Below are 18721 nucleotides of genomic sequence, written 5' to 3'. Positions count from 1 at the left end.
AATTTTACTTTATAAAATAAAGCCAGTGTGGTCTAATGAAAACAACACAGGCTTTGGAGCCAGACTATCCTGGCTAATAGCCTGTCTCTACATACCACCGTTTCTTTGGGAAAATTATTTACTTTGCCCAAGCCTCAGGGATAATGATTTTAAACTTTTAGATTGTTATGAGGATTCAATGAAATATGTCAGGTTATTCACATATGTTAGGTGCTTTGTAAATGTTGGTTCCCTTCCTCTAAGCATACTTTTAAAAATATCTGGTACAAGCAAAAGAAAGAAATGCACCTACCTGTGGTTGCTCTAGTTATACCAAGGTCTTTACTGGGATAGGTAGTTGTTGGCCTTTACTTTTTCTAAATGTTTATCAGAATTTCCCCTGAAAACATTAACATTTTGAAAATCAGGAAGATGCTATTTGCTTTATATTTATGAAAAGTACCTTTATCATCACTTTTTAAAAATATATGTTTTATTGATTTTACAGACAGAGGATGGGATAGGGAGAGAGAAAGAAACATTGATTGGCTGTCTCCTGCAGGCCCCCTACTGGGGATCGAGCCCGAAACCCAGGCATGTGCCCTGACCAGAAATTGAACCCTTGACCTTTCAGTTCATGGATGACGCTCAAGCAACTCAGCCACTCTGGCCTTTAATTTTATCCCTGTGTTCTTAAATCTTCACAAAAAAAACTTAGGCAGACTTTATTAATTTTTAATTGTCTTAAATTTTGATTCTTAAATAGGTAAGTACTTGGTGAAAGAGATATATAGTAAAAGCTGAGTTTGTTACTAGTTTCAGTTATTCTGCGTTTGTGCAAGCCTGTTTGAATATGTATATCTCCCACTCTTTAAATTCAAATGATACCATATTGTACACATAATTCTGCATTTATTTTCTCACTTAACTGTGTATTTCAGAGATAAAAATCTAAAGACTCATTCTTTTTAGTATTTCTTTGTAATGATGTATCACAATCTATTTAACTTGACCAACTTACCTTAAACAATACTACTAGAGACAGTTTTAAACAACACTACTAAAGTCTATTGTTTCATGGGCCTAATATAAATATTCCTAGGAAAACTTTTTGTTTTTCTCAATAAAATGAGTTTTCTTCTCTTACTAAATAAAAACAAAATTTTGCCCTATAACTAAATTTAAATTTCCTTACGTTTATCATTTTATTTTTCCTTTAAAACAATAGAACCAAACATAATCACTAGTCAAATTTAATATCTTTATTTGTATCTCTCTACCATATGGTAAGCAGTTGGAAAAAAATTACTGTAATTCCTTGCCTGAAATATTTTTTTGGGGGAGGGGTTCACTTTAAAAGAAAGATAGTACTTTTAAAATATGAATTGCATTTGTGATCCACTTTACATTTTTTAAAGTTATCTTTTGAAGGTTTTCTTGCCCATGGTATTAGGGTTTTACAGTGAGCAGTTGATTTGTACTCCCCCCATCATAATGGATTTCTTTGGCAACATGACTTAAATAGTCTATAAAGGGAACTTTTGTTTGGTAATGAGTAGATGCCAGGGGCCTGACCCCTAGATGGGGTATAGCATTCCTTGGCTTGACCTTAGATTATAATACGTCATGAAGCAATGAATTGAGGGTATTTTTAGTAGAGATGGGGTTTGCTTTATTGAATAGTAACTGTAACATGGTGAGAGAAAAAAAAGCTCATATATTGCCAAACATTAACCTATAAGCTACTTCTAAGCAGTTATTCTACAGGCTAACAACATTTTTATTTAGAAAGAATTTCACTAGAACCAAACTGTTATGTACAACCATTGAAACATACATATCCATAGCCTCAGAAAAGACTCGTTTGATTAGTAAGGAAGATTTTTTTTTAATATATTTTATTGATTTTTTTACAGAGAGGAAGGGAGAGGGATAGAGAGTTAGAAACATTGATCAGCTGCCTCCTGCACACCCCCTACTGAGGATGTGCCTGCAACCAAGGTATATGTCCTTGACTAGAATCGAACCTGGGACCCTTCAGTCCACAGGCCGACGCTTTATCCACTGAGCCAAACCGGTTAGGGCTGGAAGATTTTTTTCATACCATGAAGAGAAACATCTCAGAAAGTAAACAATGCCCCCACCCCCACCCCATATTGTCATATCACAACTTTTTATTTGGAAGGAGGAACTAGTCTATTTTATCTTTCTTTCCTGACAATCATCCTATTAATAGCACACAGTAGAGACTGAATAAATATTTGTTAGAAAAATGAAAAGAGCTCTACTTGAAGCAATATGGAGTAGTGGTTAAGGTTTGGGCCTTTGATGGCTTGAGTTTAAAAATACCAGTAGTCTCATTCTTTTTATCTGTAAAATGAAGAAAAATAACAGTATTTCAAAGATTTTTGTGAGGGTGCAATGAGCTAATACATGTGAAGCACTTCATATTGTGCCCGATACTTATAACATTCAACAAGTATTAACTATCACCATTATCAGTGTTATTATTTGGTGATACATTCTGTTTTCTTTATGGCATCCAGGACATATTTTTTTACTTTAGTCATAACCTTGGATCTCTCCCTGGTTTCAGAGGGGTTTTTTGTTGTTGTTTTGTTTTGCTTTGCTTTTCATTAAAATCATAAGAAAATTGTTTGGGACACATAGAGCTGACAATTTTACTTTGATCAGTTAAGAGTAAAAATGATTCTTTTCTAAACCAGTGTTTAATCAGTGTTTCAGAAAGAGTGTGGACCAGAAGATCTACAGCAAAACTGAATTTTATGTGGACTAGACTATGCCAGTCAATGGAATTGGGTCCTACCTACTTCCTATTATTTTTCCTAGATAAAGCTCTTTATAGTCCCCAAATACTATTCTCTCAAACTATTAGAGTAGACTCATTTTTTATCATATCCGCATGTTGAAGGTTTCCGCCATTTCCATTCTGCTTTTCTTATCTTCTCAATGAATAATACTATTAATTTACTACATTTCTCTGGTATCAGTACCTGCCATATAAGATCATAAGTATTCAATTTAAAGATTACATGCTATTTACATACTCATATCCCTATAAACAATGTTGATACAGATTGATACATCTGCTGATTCTTGGAGATTAAGCCCAGTTCTCCATTGTAAAATTCTATCAATTTGTCTCTTTTTTTCCACTGTCAGTCACTAAGAGAAAGCAGTAGAATTTTGCAAGTCAGCTGGTCAGTTCTGTTGTGTACTGTAATGATTGAAGTGGTAGAGTATATATTGTTCCTTTCCTGCATAAGACCTTGTACCATCTCATCAAAGGAAAAAAAAAGAATTATCCATAGTTAATTCATGTTTGTCCTAAACAATGGGAATTTATTTCCTTATTTAATTCTTATCTTAGGCAAAAGGCATCTACTATTCTGTAGTTGAAACATTTGCTGAACCTATGACCTATACATTGCCAAAGTAGTAATCTTAGTTGTGAACTCAGATGTATCACTGCTATTCAATAATTATGAGATCTGAGATATTATACACCATCACTCAAGTGAAGGGGGGTTAAATATCAGTTCTCTCCATCTTTCTTCAGAATGTAAAGAGGCTCCTGCAGAACCCCAAAGTGACAGAATGTGATGCTGCCCGCCTGGTGATGCTCTATGCACTGCATTATGAGCGACACAGCAGCAACAGCCTACCAGGGCTAATGATGGACCTCAGGAATAAGGGTGTTTCTGAGAAATATCGAAAGGTAACCACATTTATACATTAATCCCACCAAACAGGTCTTCATTTCCTTAATAAAGTTATTTTCTTATGAAATGAGTTTCCTGATCCCCAAGCAATAAGAAGATGTTCTCAAAAAGATAGATACAGAGACAGTAAAGCATCAAACAGACTGTCAAATTACAGGGGGAAGGTTAGGGAGAGATGGGGGAGATAAGAGATCAATCAAAGGACTTGTATGTATGCATATAAGCATAACCAATGGACGCAAAACTCTGGGGGGTGAGGGCATATATGGGAGTGGGGTGGGGGGGGCAATGGTAAGATTTGTACACATATAATACCTTAATAAAAAAAATTGGAAAGAAAAAAAAAAAAAGATGTTCTCTCTCTCTCTCTCTCTCTCTCTCTCTCTCTCTCTCTCTCTCTCTCTAATAGCTCGTCTCTGCAGTTGTTGAATATGGTGGTAAACGGGTCAGAGGAAGTGACCTCTTCAGCCCTAAAGATGCTGTGGCTATTACCAAGCAGTTCCTCAAAGGATTGAAGGTATGACATCTCTGTGCTGTCCTAAATGAACAACAGTTGAAACCCCCGAGTCCGAGAGTGAATGAATATGATCAAAGTAATTCCCAGATTGTTGCTGATTTAGAACTGTGTCAGTTAAGTGAAATTAAAGTCAATACCCTCCTGAAAGCTTTTTTAAAATATGCAGTCTATATTGGAGCAGCATCAGCATTGGACCAAATAGCTGAGCAGACAATACCGAGATATTTCCAGGAAAACCCAAGAGTGAAAAGACAGACGGTTCTGTTAGTCATCACTATTTCACTCCATTTGTTTATAACTTAAGATTTATTAGGTAGTTTCTCCTTGAAGCAAAATAAAAATGAAGCAAACAGTTATAGATCTTTTAAAAAGACGGACCTATTTTCTTAAAATGGTCAAAAATTGGTTTTAATCTGCTAGCCTTTCTAATTCTGCCTAAATTTTTTCCATTTTCCTGAGTGTGTCTAGTCTATTTTTCTACATAATCCATTCCTTTTATTTGTTCTACTGGTCATATAACATTTTCACAAAAAGATGAGTTGGTGAATAGATGCTAAAGGATTTAAGCAATTTCATTTTAAAAATTCCTTTAAAGTAGCTAGCCTTAAATTACAGTGTTATTATGAGATTAGAACAGTTCTAATTGATGAATATATTTTAAAAAATTATCTAACCATAAAATTCTCCTAAAATTCCTATTTGAATCTATCTCATGAAATCTCTATTGAGTGCATCTTCTTTTCTGATAAGAATATCATAAACCGGTATATTGCAAGTTTTCAAAAAATGACATAAGAACTATTTTCCCCTGTCTTAGGGAATAGAAAATGTATATACTCAGCATCAACCTTTCCTACATGAGACCCTGGACCATCTCATCAAAGGAAAGCTTAAAGAAAACCTGTACCCTTATCTAGGCCCCAGCACACTCAGAGACAGGTAAGATATAAAGATATTAATAATAAAAACCAGAAACTAAGAAAATAGGACATTTAGAGTAATGTAAGGGACTACAACTCCAATTATATCATTCTATTCCTCCTCCTCCTATTGTTTCAGTTCTAAGATTCTTTTGGTTTTACATGTGTCAAGGTTAGATATAAATTCACCAGCTACACCTGAAATATTACTTCTTTTGGAATAAAGAAACAGATGTTTTGGAACAACCCAAATACTTACATTCTGTCCTTTAGTATCAGACCAGTTTGCTTATGCCATTTAAGGTTCAGTTCCATGGCATCTAACATTTGGAGTTTCAAACATTAAAGCCAAAAATAGATTTGCTGCTTGATTGCCAGCCAGAGCAGGTGGTTACTATTTTTGGTCAGGACTGAACTTTGCCAAATGTGGCCAGCATACAAACTGAGACCTCATTAACAAAGGCCATTTGTCACAAAGAAGAAAAGGATGGCTTTCTTTTGGGGTATTAACTGAAGGAAGCAATTAATTGTCATTTTAATCCAGTGGTCTATTTGTTTAAATAAAGATAAAACTTGTCCAAAACAACTTATTTATTCCACCCTGGATTTTTAAATATATACAAATTCTACCTAGTTATAAATTATATTTTTGTGTATTTTTTTTTTATTGGAACCACATGTTATAAAGAACCTAATATGTGTAGCTGAATCCTATTAGATGGGTTGATGTGAGAATTATTACTGTTGGTATAAGTCTTCTATAATTTCAGCTACTCATAATCTAAGAGCCTTGGAAGAATAGTGTTTTATAAATATAATTAATTTCTGGAAGGAGAAAAATGTTTCGAGGTACTTAGGTGACTGTTTTATATGATATATTTTTTCACTTCATTCTTTAAAAAAACCCTCTATAATTTGGTAACAGAAAAAAAAAAAAACTTTTAAAATATCCAAGGTTGAGAGGCAGAACATCTGGGGTTAAATTCAGAGAGTACACTCATTCAGATAAAATAGCTAACAATCTTGGCATCAAGGTTCAGAAATGTCAGCTAAGTGGGAAGAATCAGAACCAGCCCAAAGCTATTCACCTATCACAGAGGCTTTTTGAAAAACAGCACAAAAAGAAAAGAAAAGAAAAACAGTATAACTCTTATTAAATAGCCTTCTCATTGCAGTAAAAATATTGATTTTCTTATGAATTTTATATCAGAATTACTGAACAAAAAAAATAGCTATTTATTACTAAAGGGACACCATAGATCACCAGAGGAGTGTGTTGTATACGATTAGATTGTGACAGGAAACCTTTCTAATCTGGGTGATTCATTTTTCCAACCAAAGCTCAAAATGCACATTTGTTGTCAGCATCTGTTAGCATTTGTCACAATTACATAAATACATATATAGTTAAAATTCAATTGCTTCATCCTTTTCTGTAATGACTATTTATTGGGTGTCTTGAATATGTCCAGAACTATTGTAAGATGCTGGGGAAATAGAAGTGACAGAACAGACGGGTACCTGCCCTCAAGGAACTTACAGGAAGGAGATAGACAGTAAACTAGTAAGCAAATAAAGGATATAACTGGAGTGAGATAAGTACTTGGGGTGGTGAACACATAATATAATATACAGATGATTTATTATGAAACCTATGTCATTTGATTAACCAATGTCATCTCAGTAAATTCAATTTTTTAGAAGTTTATGTTTTTCTGCTTACCCATGTATAGAAGTGATGATTTCCAGAAATACTATATATGAAAAAAATTTTGTTTAGATTTCTAATAAGATGTAAGTTGGTTGGGTTCTCAAAGTGTCCTTGTTTATTTATATACAGCATGAACTGGCTGCTGTTTTCTAATGTTGGCTGTCTGCATTAATTAATGCTTTTGGTTGCTATAGAGAATTACAGAGAACAGGAAGATATGTACAAAGAATTGAACTTACGTATTCCACTTAGCATCAGCCATCATAAAAATGTTTTGCTATATATTTTACTGTTGGCCTCATCAGAACATCTACCTTTAAAATTCATTGGGAAAGGAATGAAAAGGATAAATGTCAGGGATATTTTTAAATTTTTTTTCAGTGATGTCTTCCTTAAGCCAGCTAGAATGAGTAGTAGGAGGCTCAGGAAAACATTTATTAATATTTTCATAACCAAATGTGACAGTCATCTTTGTTAGGGACACAGTTGAGTCAAGCACTGAGAGTCTATCCCTATATCCAGGTTTTGTCCTTACATTAAGATGACCTACAGCCCAGCCGGGTGTAGCTCAGCGGTTGAGTGTCGACCTAGGAACCAAGAGGTCACCAGTTCGATTCCCAGTCAGGGCATATGCCCAGGTTTCGGGCTCGATCCCCAGTAGGGGGCGTGCAGGAGGCAGCCAATCAATGATTCTCTCTCATCATTGATGTTTCTATCTCTCCCTCTCCCTTCCTCTCTGAAATCAATAAAAATATATTTTCAAAAAATTAAAAAAAAAAAGAAAAAAGATAACCTAGCCGAAACCGGTTTGGCTCAGTGGATAGAGCGTCGGCCTGCGGACTGAAAGGTCCCAGGTTCGATTCCAGTCAAGGGCATGTACCTTGGTTGCGGGCACATCCCCAGGAGGGGTTGTGCAAGAGGCAGCTGATCAGTGTTTCTAACTCTCTATCCCTCTCTCTTCCTCTCTGTAAAAAATCAATAAAATATATTAAAAAAAAAAAAAAAGATAACCTACACCCACAGTTACCATCCGTAACATTTTTCCCTCTTAGTCATCTGAAAATACTCTGGCACCCTGCAATGATCCGACTGAAGGAGAGTGTTCTCTGGCTATGCTAGAAACACTCCTGAGTTTATTCCTTCCCAGTTCTTGCCCTTTTTTTCCATAAGAGCCAGATGTGCTCTTGAGGCAGGTGATGGGAAGAGGGCAGCTATAGAGAAGCAACGTCATTTCCCAGGATGATCCTTATTAGTCTGCTCAGCTGCTTTTTAAATAATTGACTTACCAGATCAGGAACCCAAAACAAAAGTGTTACTGTCTGCTTCCTCTCAACAGTCACTGTACCCCGGGCAGGGAAGAACTTCCCTCCCATCTTCCTAATGAAACAATCTGTGCAATTCATGAGTGTTTATTCAAGATAAACTGCATAACAGCTCTTAGTCTAGAGTTGTCCTTCAAGGTAATGAACACTGCATATGGAATCTTTCTGTAAAAAAAACACTCATTTTCTGAAAATACAATTTTATTTTAGTTTTGAGGATTTTATTATTTCTTAAAACTGAAACTGTTTCCCCACCCTATTTTCCACCTAGGCTGACCCCTAGATAGTTCAACACAAACCAAACTATTGGTAGAGTGTCCTCGATCTCTTTACTGGCCCATTCTTGTAACATTGGATTTTTCCCCCCACAGAACTCATCCTTTATCAGTTGTGACTGTTCTTGAGAGGCCATTAATTATTTCATTGGTACTTGTAGTACCAATGAAGTGGAAAGAATTAAAAATTTACTTCCTTAGAAATGTAATGTTAAAAAGAAATTGTGTGGTGCTCACTTCAGCAGCACATATACTAAAAACTGGAACGATACAGAGATTAGCATGGCCCCTGCACAAGGATGACACGCAAATTCGTGAAGCATTCTGTATTTAAAAAAGAAAAGAGAAAAAAAGTATGTATAGCAATGAGGGTAATACTATGATAAAAGTTATAGGGTCTTGTGTTAGTTTTTAAAATTACAGCCAACTGTAATTTATTCAATCCCCTTTCTTAAGAAATATGTTCTACATCCTGACAAGAACTGAATTTGAGTATTAACTGTTCATATTCCTCTTGCCCTTCTGTAGAAATAGTAATAAGAGTTGAAACAACACATATCAGTTGGAGAAAAAGAAGAGAACCTGTATTTTGCCTGAATATTCAGTCCCCAAATAATTGAGAGTTTATCATACTTGGTAGAAAAATATTCCCATCATAATCATACAACTCTTCCTCAGCAGATGACCTTCCTCAGCAAGAAAAAAACTGGCCAGTAACTGGAGGCAAGGAATTGAAGGGCAAAGCCTTGATAGTGTAGAATATTTTAGTTATTCGTGGGCAGTGGTGGTAATGTGTTCCTGTAAGTTTATGAAGAACCTCTGATGTGTAAAGCACCAGATTAATATTGGATTAATAACTTAGACTTGCCTGGCTGGCATGGCTCAGTGGTTGAGCATTGAACTATGAACCAGGAAGTCACAGTTCGATTCCAGTCAGGGCACATGCCTGGGTTGCAGGCTCAATCCCCATTGTGGGGTGTGCAGGAGGCAGCCAGTCAATGATTCTCTCTCATCATTGATTTTTCTCTCTCTCTCTCCCTCTCCCTTCCTCTTTGATATCAATAAAAAATATTTAAAAAAATAATTTAGACTTAACGCTCATATCTACTTCTTTGAACTACTAGAGGAAATCACATAAATTATAGATCAGAGAAATTTAATTGCCATATATATGTGTATTTATATACATACAGATAATATTTCGGAAAGGATACATAAGAGACAAGAAATAATGTTTGCCTCTAGGGAGAAACTGGGGTACAAGAGGACTAAAGTGAGGGAGCGTTTTTAAATAGACACAGTATCTGATTCTCTTTCCAAGGAGTCCAACAGGAACTAATACTCTCTCAGTTAATTCCTTCAAGGTTTTGTGTGTTTTTTTAGAAAGAATACAGAGAGATAAAACAGAAAAAAAAAATGTAGACAAACATGATTTATACTTTAATTAAAAATGTTTTTATTTAGTTTTGTGCTGTAACCTCCTAAATGGATGCCTCTGCTTGATGTAGTTTTAAATAATGTCCAGGAAGTGATTTAACAAAATTAACTCTTACTAAGGTTAAGTAATTGTATCTTCTTTTGATGGCATGAGAGAATAAAAACAAGGCAAACTTTAACAGTTTTAAAAATAATATGATCTCCTTCTCATTGCCATCTACAGAAGGAGCTAAGAGGAGAACCTATCACTTTTGTTATGAAGCCATTTTGATAAAAATTGAAACACAGTAAAACTGCACAGAGCTATCCAAACGAGGCTAGTGACTGAGCTGATGTGTCAGCATGTCCAGTTTCAAAACGACACTCACGGGCTTTTTGGTTTGTTTGTTTCCATGGTTTCTTTTTCTTGGTTTATCAAAGGATTGAGGAACAAAGACTTTAAAAAGAGGTGGAGTTCCGAGAAGCGTCATTAATGTCTGTGTCATATTCTTTTTTTACTCTCAAAATACTAAATGTTTCTAGTTCCCATGTTATGGGACATCCAAATATATCAATAGTTTCCAAAACACTTTGAGGTCCTTGGACAGAGGTCATTATAATGACACTGTATTAAATATTTGACAAAGGTCTTATACATGAAGAGAGAGGTGTAGTACAAGCATAAATTACCGCTATATTGATATCATGTCATAGTGAAGTACTCTGCAGCCTCTTGAATATAAAAGAATATTTTTACATTTGGTCCCAGCAAACACTATTGTGCTATTCTGAAATCCACAGCACAGAAATTATAAGACATCCGCTCATAAACAGAAAGCAAATCACGATTCAGCATTTCTTGCTCTGTTTCCTGCCAATTTCAGATAATTAAAACTTTTTTTAGACCTTTCATTCTGTTCTGCTTTAATTATGCTTCCTCCACCAAAAAAGAAAGATTCAGAAATTAAAACTGTGTATATAATAGTAACAACAAATACTTGCCTCCCCCCCCCCTTGTCCTATGATATTAAATGTCTTCATTATTGCAGACCTCAGGATATCATTGTGTTTGTAATTGGAGGAGCCACCTATGAAGAAGCTCTAACAGTTTATAACCTGAACCGTACCACTCCTGGAGTGAGGATTGTCCTGGGAGGAACCACAGTGCACAACACAAAAAGGTAAGGGAACTGCTGAAGACCAAAATACATCATCTGTTCATAGAATCATTTAGAGTTTGTGTGAGATGAAAGATCTATACTCCATGAGGTTCATAAATCACTCAGTTAGGTCAAAGACCTGAAGAGTAAGGACCTACCTGACTTGTTGACCATTTATGTTTCCTGTTTATGTTCAGAGAAGGAGAAATCTAATTGCCACTTCGAAAATACCTAGACATAATGGTATTGAATTCTGTGAGTTTTTCTATTGTATTGATTAACTACATTCATCCAATAAGTATTTAGTAGGAAGAATACAAAGATGAATAAGATAAAGATCCTATCTCAAGTAAGTCATTATCTGTTAGAAAAGAAAAAAACATTAAAAAAATAATAATAAAAATAAGTGCCTGGATAGTCAGATTAAAGAGCCCTGGATTCTCCAAGTGGCTAAAAGAAATTAGCAAATGCTTCATGGAGAAGATGGTTTATAAGTTGAGCCTTGGGTAGAAAATGGAGAGCACATTCTAGGTAGAGTTAACTACATGAGCAAGTTGTAGAAAGCTGTCAGTAACATACATAGAGAAAGAACAGCAAGCAATCATATTTCTGTTATGCTTTCTGTTTCTGGAGTTGGTTGTAAGGTAAATATGCCCTATTCTGTTGGGAAAATGGCTTTTAGTTGTATAGCCAAAGACATTAAGTATCTCCTTGTTAATCCTTAAGGTGTTATTGTACCATTTATAAGAGGAGTGTGTGTTTTTTAATTGTTTTGTAAAAATTTTGAAATTACCTTCTGAAGCAGCCACAACTTAGAAAGATAATGTCAAAACTAAGGTGATTTTTTTTTATTTTTTAAAAAGATCCAGCCCTGGCCAGGTGGCTTAGTTGGTTAGGGCATCATCCTATACACCAAAAGGTTATGTTTTCGATTCCAAGTCAGGACACATACCTAGGTTGGGGGTTCGATCCCTAGTCGGGGCACGTATGGGAGGCAACCAATCAATGTTTCTCTCTCACATCGATGTTTCTCTCCCTTCCTCTCTCTCTCAAATCAATAAAATCAAAACAAAACAATAACAACAAAAAAACAAAAAACACATATCCTCCTCAGGTTATGATTAAAAAAGAAAGTTGCAAAAAAAAAAAAAAAAGAAGAAAAGAAAGTTGCCCAGTTAGTGTGGCTCAGTTGGTTGAGCATCATCCCCATGTACCAAGAGGTCACCAGTTCAATTCCTAGTCAGGGCACATGCCCAGGTTGCAGGCTCCATCCCCAGTAAAGGCCTGCAGGAGGCAGCCAATCAATGTTTCTCTCTCATGGATGTTTCTATCTCTCCCTTTCCCTTCCTCTCTCTAAAAAAAAAATCAATAAAAACTTTTTTTTTTTTTTTTAGTTAATGTCATGATTGTGGAAGGCTTGAATTCCAGGCTGTGGAATTTCTACTTTCTTCTATAGAAAATGAGGAATCATTGAAAGTTTAAGCAGTAAAATTATAAGAGGATCACAGTATTTTAGGAAGATTAATTTGGACGTTAAAGGTAGGACAGATAGAGGAGGAAGAGTGGACTAGAGAACAATAGCATGAGAGTTGAATTTAATGATTGGGAACCTTGAGAGAGCCATACTGAGCCATGTATACTTGGATTCGTTGGGAATCATTAGAGGTATTTGTGTATTTTTTCACTTTGTATTATTATTTGACTTTTTAACATAATTTTCCCCTTTATTGTGGAAGTAATATATACTTATTCTGAAAATATTTTAACTCAGAAAGTATAAAATTCAGTACAATTTGATAACTGTGCAAGGAAAAGAAAAGAAGCTTATTACCTCCTTAGCAACATTCTTAATAAAATTGCCTTCTGAATAAAGAGAGGCAGTCAATATTTTCTTCTCTCTCCATTGCCATATAAAATGTAATATGAATTTTTTATTGCTTTTCCTTCTCCTTTAGTACATAATACAAAGAAATAAAAGATAGTAACTAATTATAGGGACTTCATTAAGGCATAACTTTCATGTTTTTTTGAAGGCAGAAAAGGTGCCCTGAAAAAGGATCTGGTAATGGATTCGGTAGTGTCCGCCCTAAGCAGTTAGTCCATTTCTCTCTGGGGTCCATGCAGGTTTGCAATGTGTATCATCTCCTGTCTCAGTGTTTGCACTTCTTATGGAATTGCTTCTCTCCCTGGTTTTTTCATTTGTCTCACTAGTCATACTGGCCTAATATATCCTAAATTAAGGAAGAATAAGCCAGATTTCAATTTCTAGGAATCATATATGACATGAATTCTATAGCACCACAAATACTTCCACCAGCATCTATGTGGAAGAATCAGAAATCATATTGCCTCATTATGAGTTCTAGAATAGAGAAATATTTATTGAATGAATCAGAATAAAGTCAATAATCAACTTATTCCTCAAATGTTTACCTAGGCATTGGGATACCTCTGAATAAAATAAAGATCCCAACCCTCACGAAACTTACATTTTCATGCAAAGGGGAGACATAAATAAGCAATAAACTTAAAAAATAAGTAAATGTGATAGCAAGTCAGAAGGTGATAAAACCATGGGAGAAAAAAACAGAGCGGTGTGAGGGATGTGGGAATGCATGGGGGCAGTGGCAGTGACTCACACTACCCAGTATGGTGTTGGGAAAGGCCTCACTGAGAAAAGATTTGAGCAAAGACTTGAAGGAGGAAGCCAAACGAATGGGGGAAAGAGTGTACCAGGCACAGCAGAGCTGTGTCCCAAGGCAGGTTCGTGCAGTGTGTCCAAGGAGCCTGGGAGAGTCTGGGGTGGAGTGAGCCAGAGCACAAGTAGAGGGAGATGCAGTCAGAGGAAGCTGGGCCTGTTTGTGGAGGGCCCTATAGATTTTGTGAGGACCAGTCTTCACTATGAGTTAAAGGGCATTGAAGGATGTGGGTCTTTTTAAACAGCTTTGTTGAGATGTAATTCACCCCTTTAAAATATACAATTCAGCCGAAACCGGTTTGGCTCAGTGGATAGAGCGTCGGCCTGCGGACTCAAGGGTCCCAGGTTCGATTCCGGTCAAGGGCATGTACCTTGGTTGCGGGCACATCCCCAGTAGGGGGTGTGCAAGAGGCAGCTGATCGATGTTTCTAACTCTCTATCCCTCTCTCTTCCTCTCTGTAAAAAATCAATAAAATATATATTTTTTTTAAAAAAAAAAATATATATACACACACACACACACACACACACACACACACACACACAATTCAGTGGTTTTTAGTATATTCACAAATATATGCAACCATCACCACAGTAAATTTTGGAGCATTTTCATCACCTCCCCCCACCCAGCCCTAAGCAATCACAAATCTACTTTCTGACTCTGTAGGTTTCTCTGTTTGGGACATTTCATATCAATGGAATCATATAACATAGTCTTTTGTGAGTGTCTCTTTAACTTAGTAAAATGTTTTCATGGTTCATCCATGTTGTAGCCTATATCAATACTTCATTTCTTTTTATGGCTGAATATTATTTCATTGTATGCATAGACCATATTTTCTTTATCCATTTGTCAGTGATGGACTTTTGAGTTGTTTCCACCTTTTGGCTGTTAGGACTAATGCTGCTATAAACATTTGTGTACAGTTTTTGTATGTATTGTAGAGTTTGGAGAAGAACCATGTCAGCCTACTTATATTTTAGCAGGATCACACTGGCTATCAAAGCTAATATGAATTGAGAGAAGTATTACTTCTCTTAAAAGTTCAAAATGAACCTGCGTTATTGTAAAACATTTAAAAAAGCAAGTTCCTAGATGTATTTAAATTAACTGTACCCATTATTTATTCACCTATAGTAGACTGAGCGGTTACTCTAGTTGTGTTTCTGATGCACATGATCCTACCTTGCAAATAAATGAGCATCCTGGTTTGGGTTTTGAGCTAGCTTACCTATCACTTCACAAGTTAATCAATATTAAAGAGTTCTAGTCCCTGCTGGCAGCAGTTGACACGTTAAGTTAGCTGTGTGAACTGAGAGGCCAAGAAACAGATCCATGTGGATGGAATTGTTCTCCCAGTAGAAATCCCTCTGCCTTCTCGAAATCCAGGATAGACGTGGAGAAGAAAAGGGAGGCGAGGTGAACGTATTAGCCAACAGCGCTGCCGTTGCCTGAGCCCCGCCTGAACTGTAGGTGAAGAGAGCATCAGTCATCAATGCTGTCAGTTCAGTGCTTCTTAAGACTTTTTAAAAATTTTCTTTATTGATTAAGTTATTACATATGTGTCCTTCTCCCCCCTTTATCCCCCTAACCTCCCCCCCCCCCACTCATGCCCTCACCCCCCTGTTGTCTGTGTCCATTTGACAAGGAGGAGGATGGATCCTGCTAGATTTAGAAGGTGACTCCAGATCAGCAATCCTCTCACAACAGATTCCTTTCAGGCCAGTAATAATGACTATACATAGTAGGTTCTGTAATACTACTGGATTCAGTAAAACCCTCATTAGTTCTAAACCTGCACAATCATTAATGGTCCCATTTTTTTTTTCAGTTATTTTCTCTCTAAGTAGCAAAGGCAAATGAAGAAAAAGAGGCTTTCCCCCAAGTAATTCATGTTTGTTTTATTTTAAAAATTCAACATAAAAGTTAAAACCACATAATACCACAACTCTAAAGTTTACCACTGTTACTATTTGGGCATATTTCCTCCTAATGCTTTTTCTTTACCTAAAGGTTTCTGAGTTTTGTTTCATGTTTTTGGCATAATTAGGATTTCAGTGTCTATACAGTTTTGTACTTGTTTTTCTCACTTTGAATTATATTGAGAACATTTTCCCATGTAATTAATAATTATTTAAAATCATCTTAATGGCTATATAATTTCATTTTAAGGATGTCTTTAACCATTTCTATTGGACACATATTATTTACAATTCTATTTGATATAAGTAATGCTGCAAAAAACATTTTGTATATTGATAAACCCTCGTCCCATCTGATTATTTCCATAAGATAAAATGTGCAGTGAGGCAGTCTCAGATATTGCTAGATTTATAAATTGGTATAATAATCTCTGGAAAGCAATTTGACACTATGTATTCAAAGATATAGGCTGGCTTCATGGCTCTTACTGTTATTGAGGTTTTGTTAGTTTCTTGATTTTTAAGAAGCCCTGGCTCAGGTGACTGAGGAAGTGGTTAAATGACTGTAAATTTTTGTCAGAATCATCAAGTGATATACTTAAAATTGGTAAATATTATCTATGAATTATATATCCATTAAAAATTAAACCCCAACAGGTTTGGCTCAGTGGATAGAGTGTCGGCCTGCAGACTGAAGAGTCCCAGGTTCGATTCCAGTCAAGGGCACATGCCCAGGTTGAGGGCTTGGTCCCCTAAGGGGACGTGCAGGAGGCAGTTGATTAATAATTCTCTCTCATCATTGATGTTTCTTTGTCTCCCTCTCCCTTCCTCTCTGAAATCAAAATTTAAAAAATTTAAAATTTAAAAAGCACTGTAGTACCAAGTGTAAAATATATAATTAATAATTTTTTAAGCCCTAGCTGGTTTTGCTCAATGGATAGAGCATCATCAGCCTGCGGACTGAAGGGTCCCGATTCTGGCCAAGGGCACATGCCTGCTTTGTGGGCTTGATACCCAGTGGGGGGCATGCAGGAGGCAGCCAATCAGTGATTCTCTCTCATCATTGATGTTTCTATCTTTCTCTCCCTCTCCCTTCCTCTCTAAAATCAATAAAATATTTTTTTAAAAAATAATAATTTTTTAAGTTGATAATGTTTTGGATAAATGGGTTAAATAAAATATACTATTAAAATTAATTTTACGGCCCTGGCCAGTGTGGCTCAGTTGGTTGAGCATCATCCAGTCACCGAAAGGTCACCAGTTCAATCTGGTCAGGGCACAAGCCCAGGTTGTGGATTGATACTCTGATTGAGCTGATTGAGGTAAATGCAGGAGGCAACTGATCGATGTTTCTCTCTCTGTCTCCCTTCCTCCCTCCCTCTCTCTCTCCTTCTCCTGGTTTCTCCCTCTCCCTTCCTCTCTCTTTCTCTCTCTCAAATCAATGAAAACATTTTTTTAAAATTAATTTTATATTTTTGTACCTTTTTAATGTGGTTATTAAAATTACTTAGCAGCTCAAATATGTGACTAGTTTTGCATTTCTATTGGGTAGTGCTTCTTTAACCCATTCAATTTCGTTCAGTTCTCATAGCAAGGTAAATATCTTTGTTGTTATCATCAACCTAATTTTTCAGATGAGGAAACTGAGGTGTAGAGAAGTTAAGTAAGTACCTTGTCCAAAGATAGAGAGCCAATAAGTGGTAAAGCTGAAACTGAACTCAGACCGTCTGTTTCTAGTCTCTGGGTACCTAAGCACTCAGTTGAAATACTATTTTAGGAGAATTTATCTAGCTATGATTTTTTTAGAAATTCCTTACTTATAAATGTTTTTACCAAGTGGCCAGAATGTGAAGCTTCCTGGCTACTGGGAAATATAGTAAATCAGAGCAGGAGAAAAATAGTATGAAAGTGAGGAATCATTTAGTTTTAAAATTTTTGCCACCCAAAGATAATTAAGAATGAGATTTAAGACAGTGTTGCTCTTTGAGTAAAAATTAACTTGATTAACTAGTGGCAGCTGTTAGTTTCGTCACTACCTGAGATAATGCCTAAGTGTTACAATAAGGCAATTCCTACAAAGTCAGTCACATTAATGTTTTTGTAGAGAATACAGTTTAGGGCTAAGAAAACAGTTGGAATTTTTAATTTCTCTAAATAAATTTGAAGCTGGGAGGGGGCTGATTGATATTTTCAACAGGTACTTATAGATTTCTACCTAAAGAGGTAACATTAGAAACTTGGACCTTCTCCTGTAACCACAAGTTGGTAGGATCTCTGAATTATTTATAGAAAAATTGGGATCCTGTGACAGAATTTGCATTTCAAAGGAAGAGGATCCAGAGGAGACTCTTCTTCACTTATGGGCATTTCAGGATCAGTCTTGAAACTGTTGGAACCATCACCATCTTTGTAGAAATTTGGGGGGCGTTGACTTTCCTCCTTTAACCAAAGTATTAGACATCATTGCAAGAGCTGTGATGAGTGCATCACCTTCACTGGCGAGCATTTACTGGGTGTGATTATATGTAAGGCTCTGTGCAAGGTGCTAGGAAGATGAAGACATTTTCTATATCTGTAAGGATCAATGTCTAATGGGAAAATGGGTATATAAATAAATAGATGCTTCTGAAAATTTGAATTTAACCCATTCAAATATACATGTTCCCTTATTTTAATTTATTTGTGCACTGGAACATACAGTTTTTAATTAAAAATAGCTTCTTATTACAAAATCAATGCATAATCATTGTAGAAAAAAAATTAAATACAGCTAAGCAAAAAAGATGATAAAAATATCCATGCTGCTGTCATCCCACCATAGGAAATGTCAAATCTTGATGTACACCCTCTTAGGCCTTTTTCTATTAATGTATGCACACATATACATATCTATACTAATAAAAGGGTAATATGCTAATTAGACCAGGTTGACCGGCTATCTTCTGGACATCCGACTTGCTTCTGGACAAAGCCATGGTCGTGGGGGCCAAGGCAGAGAGGGCAGTTGGGGCAAAATCAGGCCGGCAGGGGAGGGAAGTTGGGGGTAACCAGGTC

The 18721-nt window shown here is 36.0% G+C and overlaps 1 protein-coding gene across 3 annotated transcripts in view; it reads left to right on the top strand.

Annotated features, from left to right (window-relative positions):
* VPS45 (vacuolar protein sorting 45 homolog) overlaps positions 1-18721 on the top strand; it is a 43960-nt gene that overhangs the window by 15778 nt on the left and 9461 nt on the right. For all 3 annotated transcript variants that reach the window (XM_079761767.1, XM_079761769.1, XM_079761768.1), the window contains exons 11-14: positions 3560-3718; positions 4132-4239; positions 5057-5178; positions 10933-11064. In XM_079761767.1, coding sequence (XP_079617893.1) covers positions 3560-3718; positions 4132-4239; positions 5057-5178; positions 10933-11064 — 521 coding nt within the window. The remainder of the gene's footprint in view (positions 1-3559; positions 3719-4131; positions 4240-5056; positions 5179-10932; positions 11065-18721) is intronic.

The sequence above is a fragment of the Cnephaeus nilssonii genome (genome assembly GCF_951640355.1).
Source record: "Cnephaeus nilssonii genome assembly, chromosome: 21".
In the NCBI taxonomy this organism is placed as follows: Eukaryota; Metazoa; Chordata; class Mammalia; order Chiroptera; family Vespertilionidae; genus Cnephaeus; species Cnephaeus nilssonii.
This window is presented reverse-complemented; position numbering and strand designations above follow the sequence as displayed.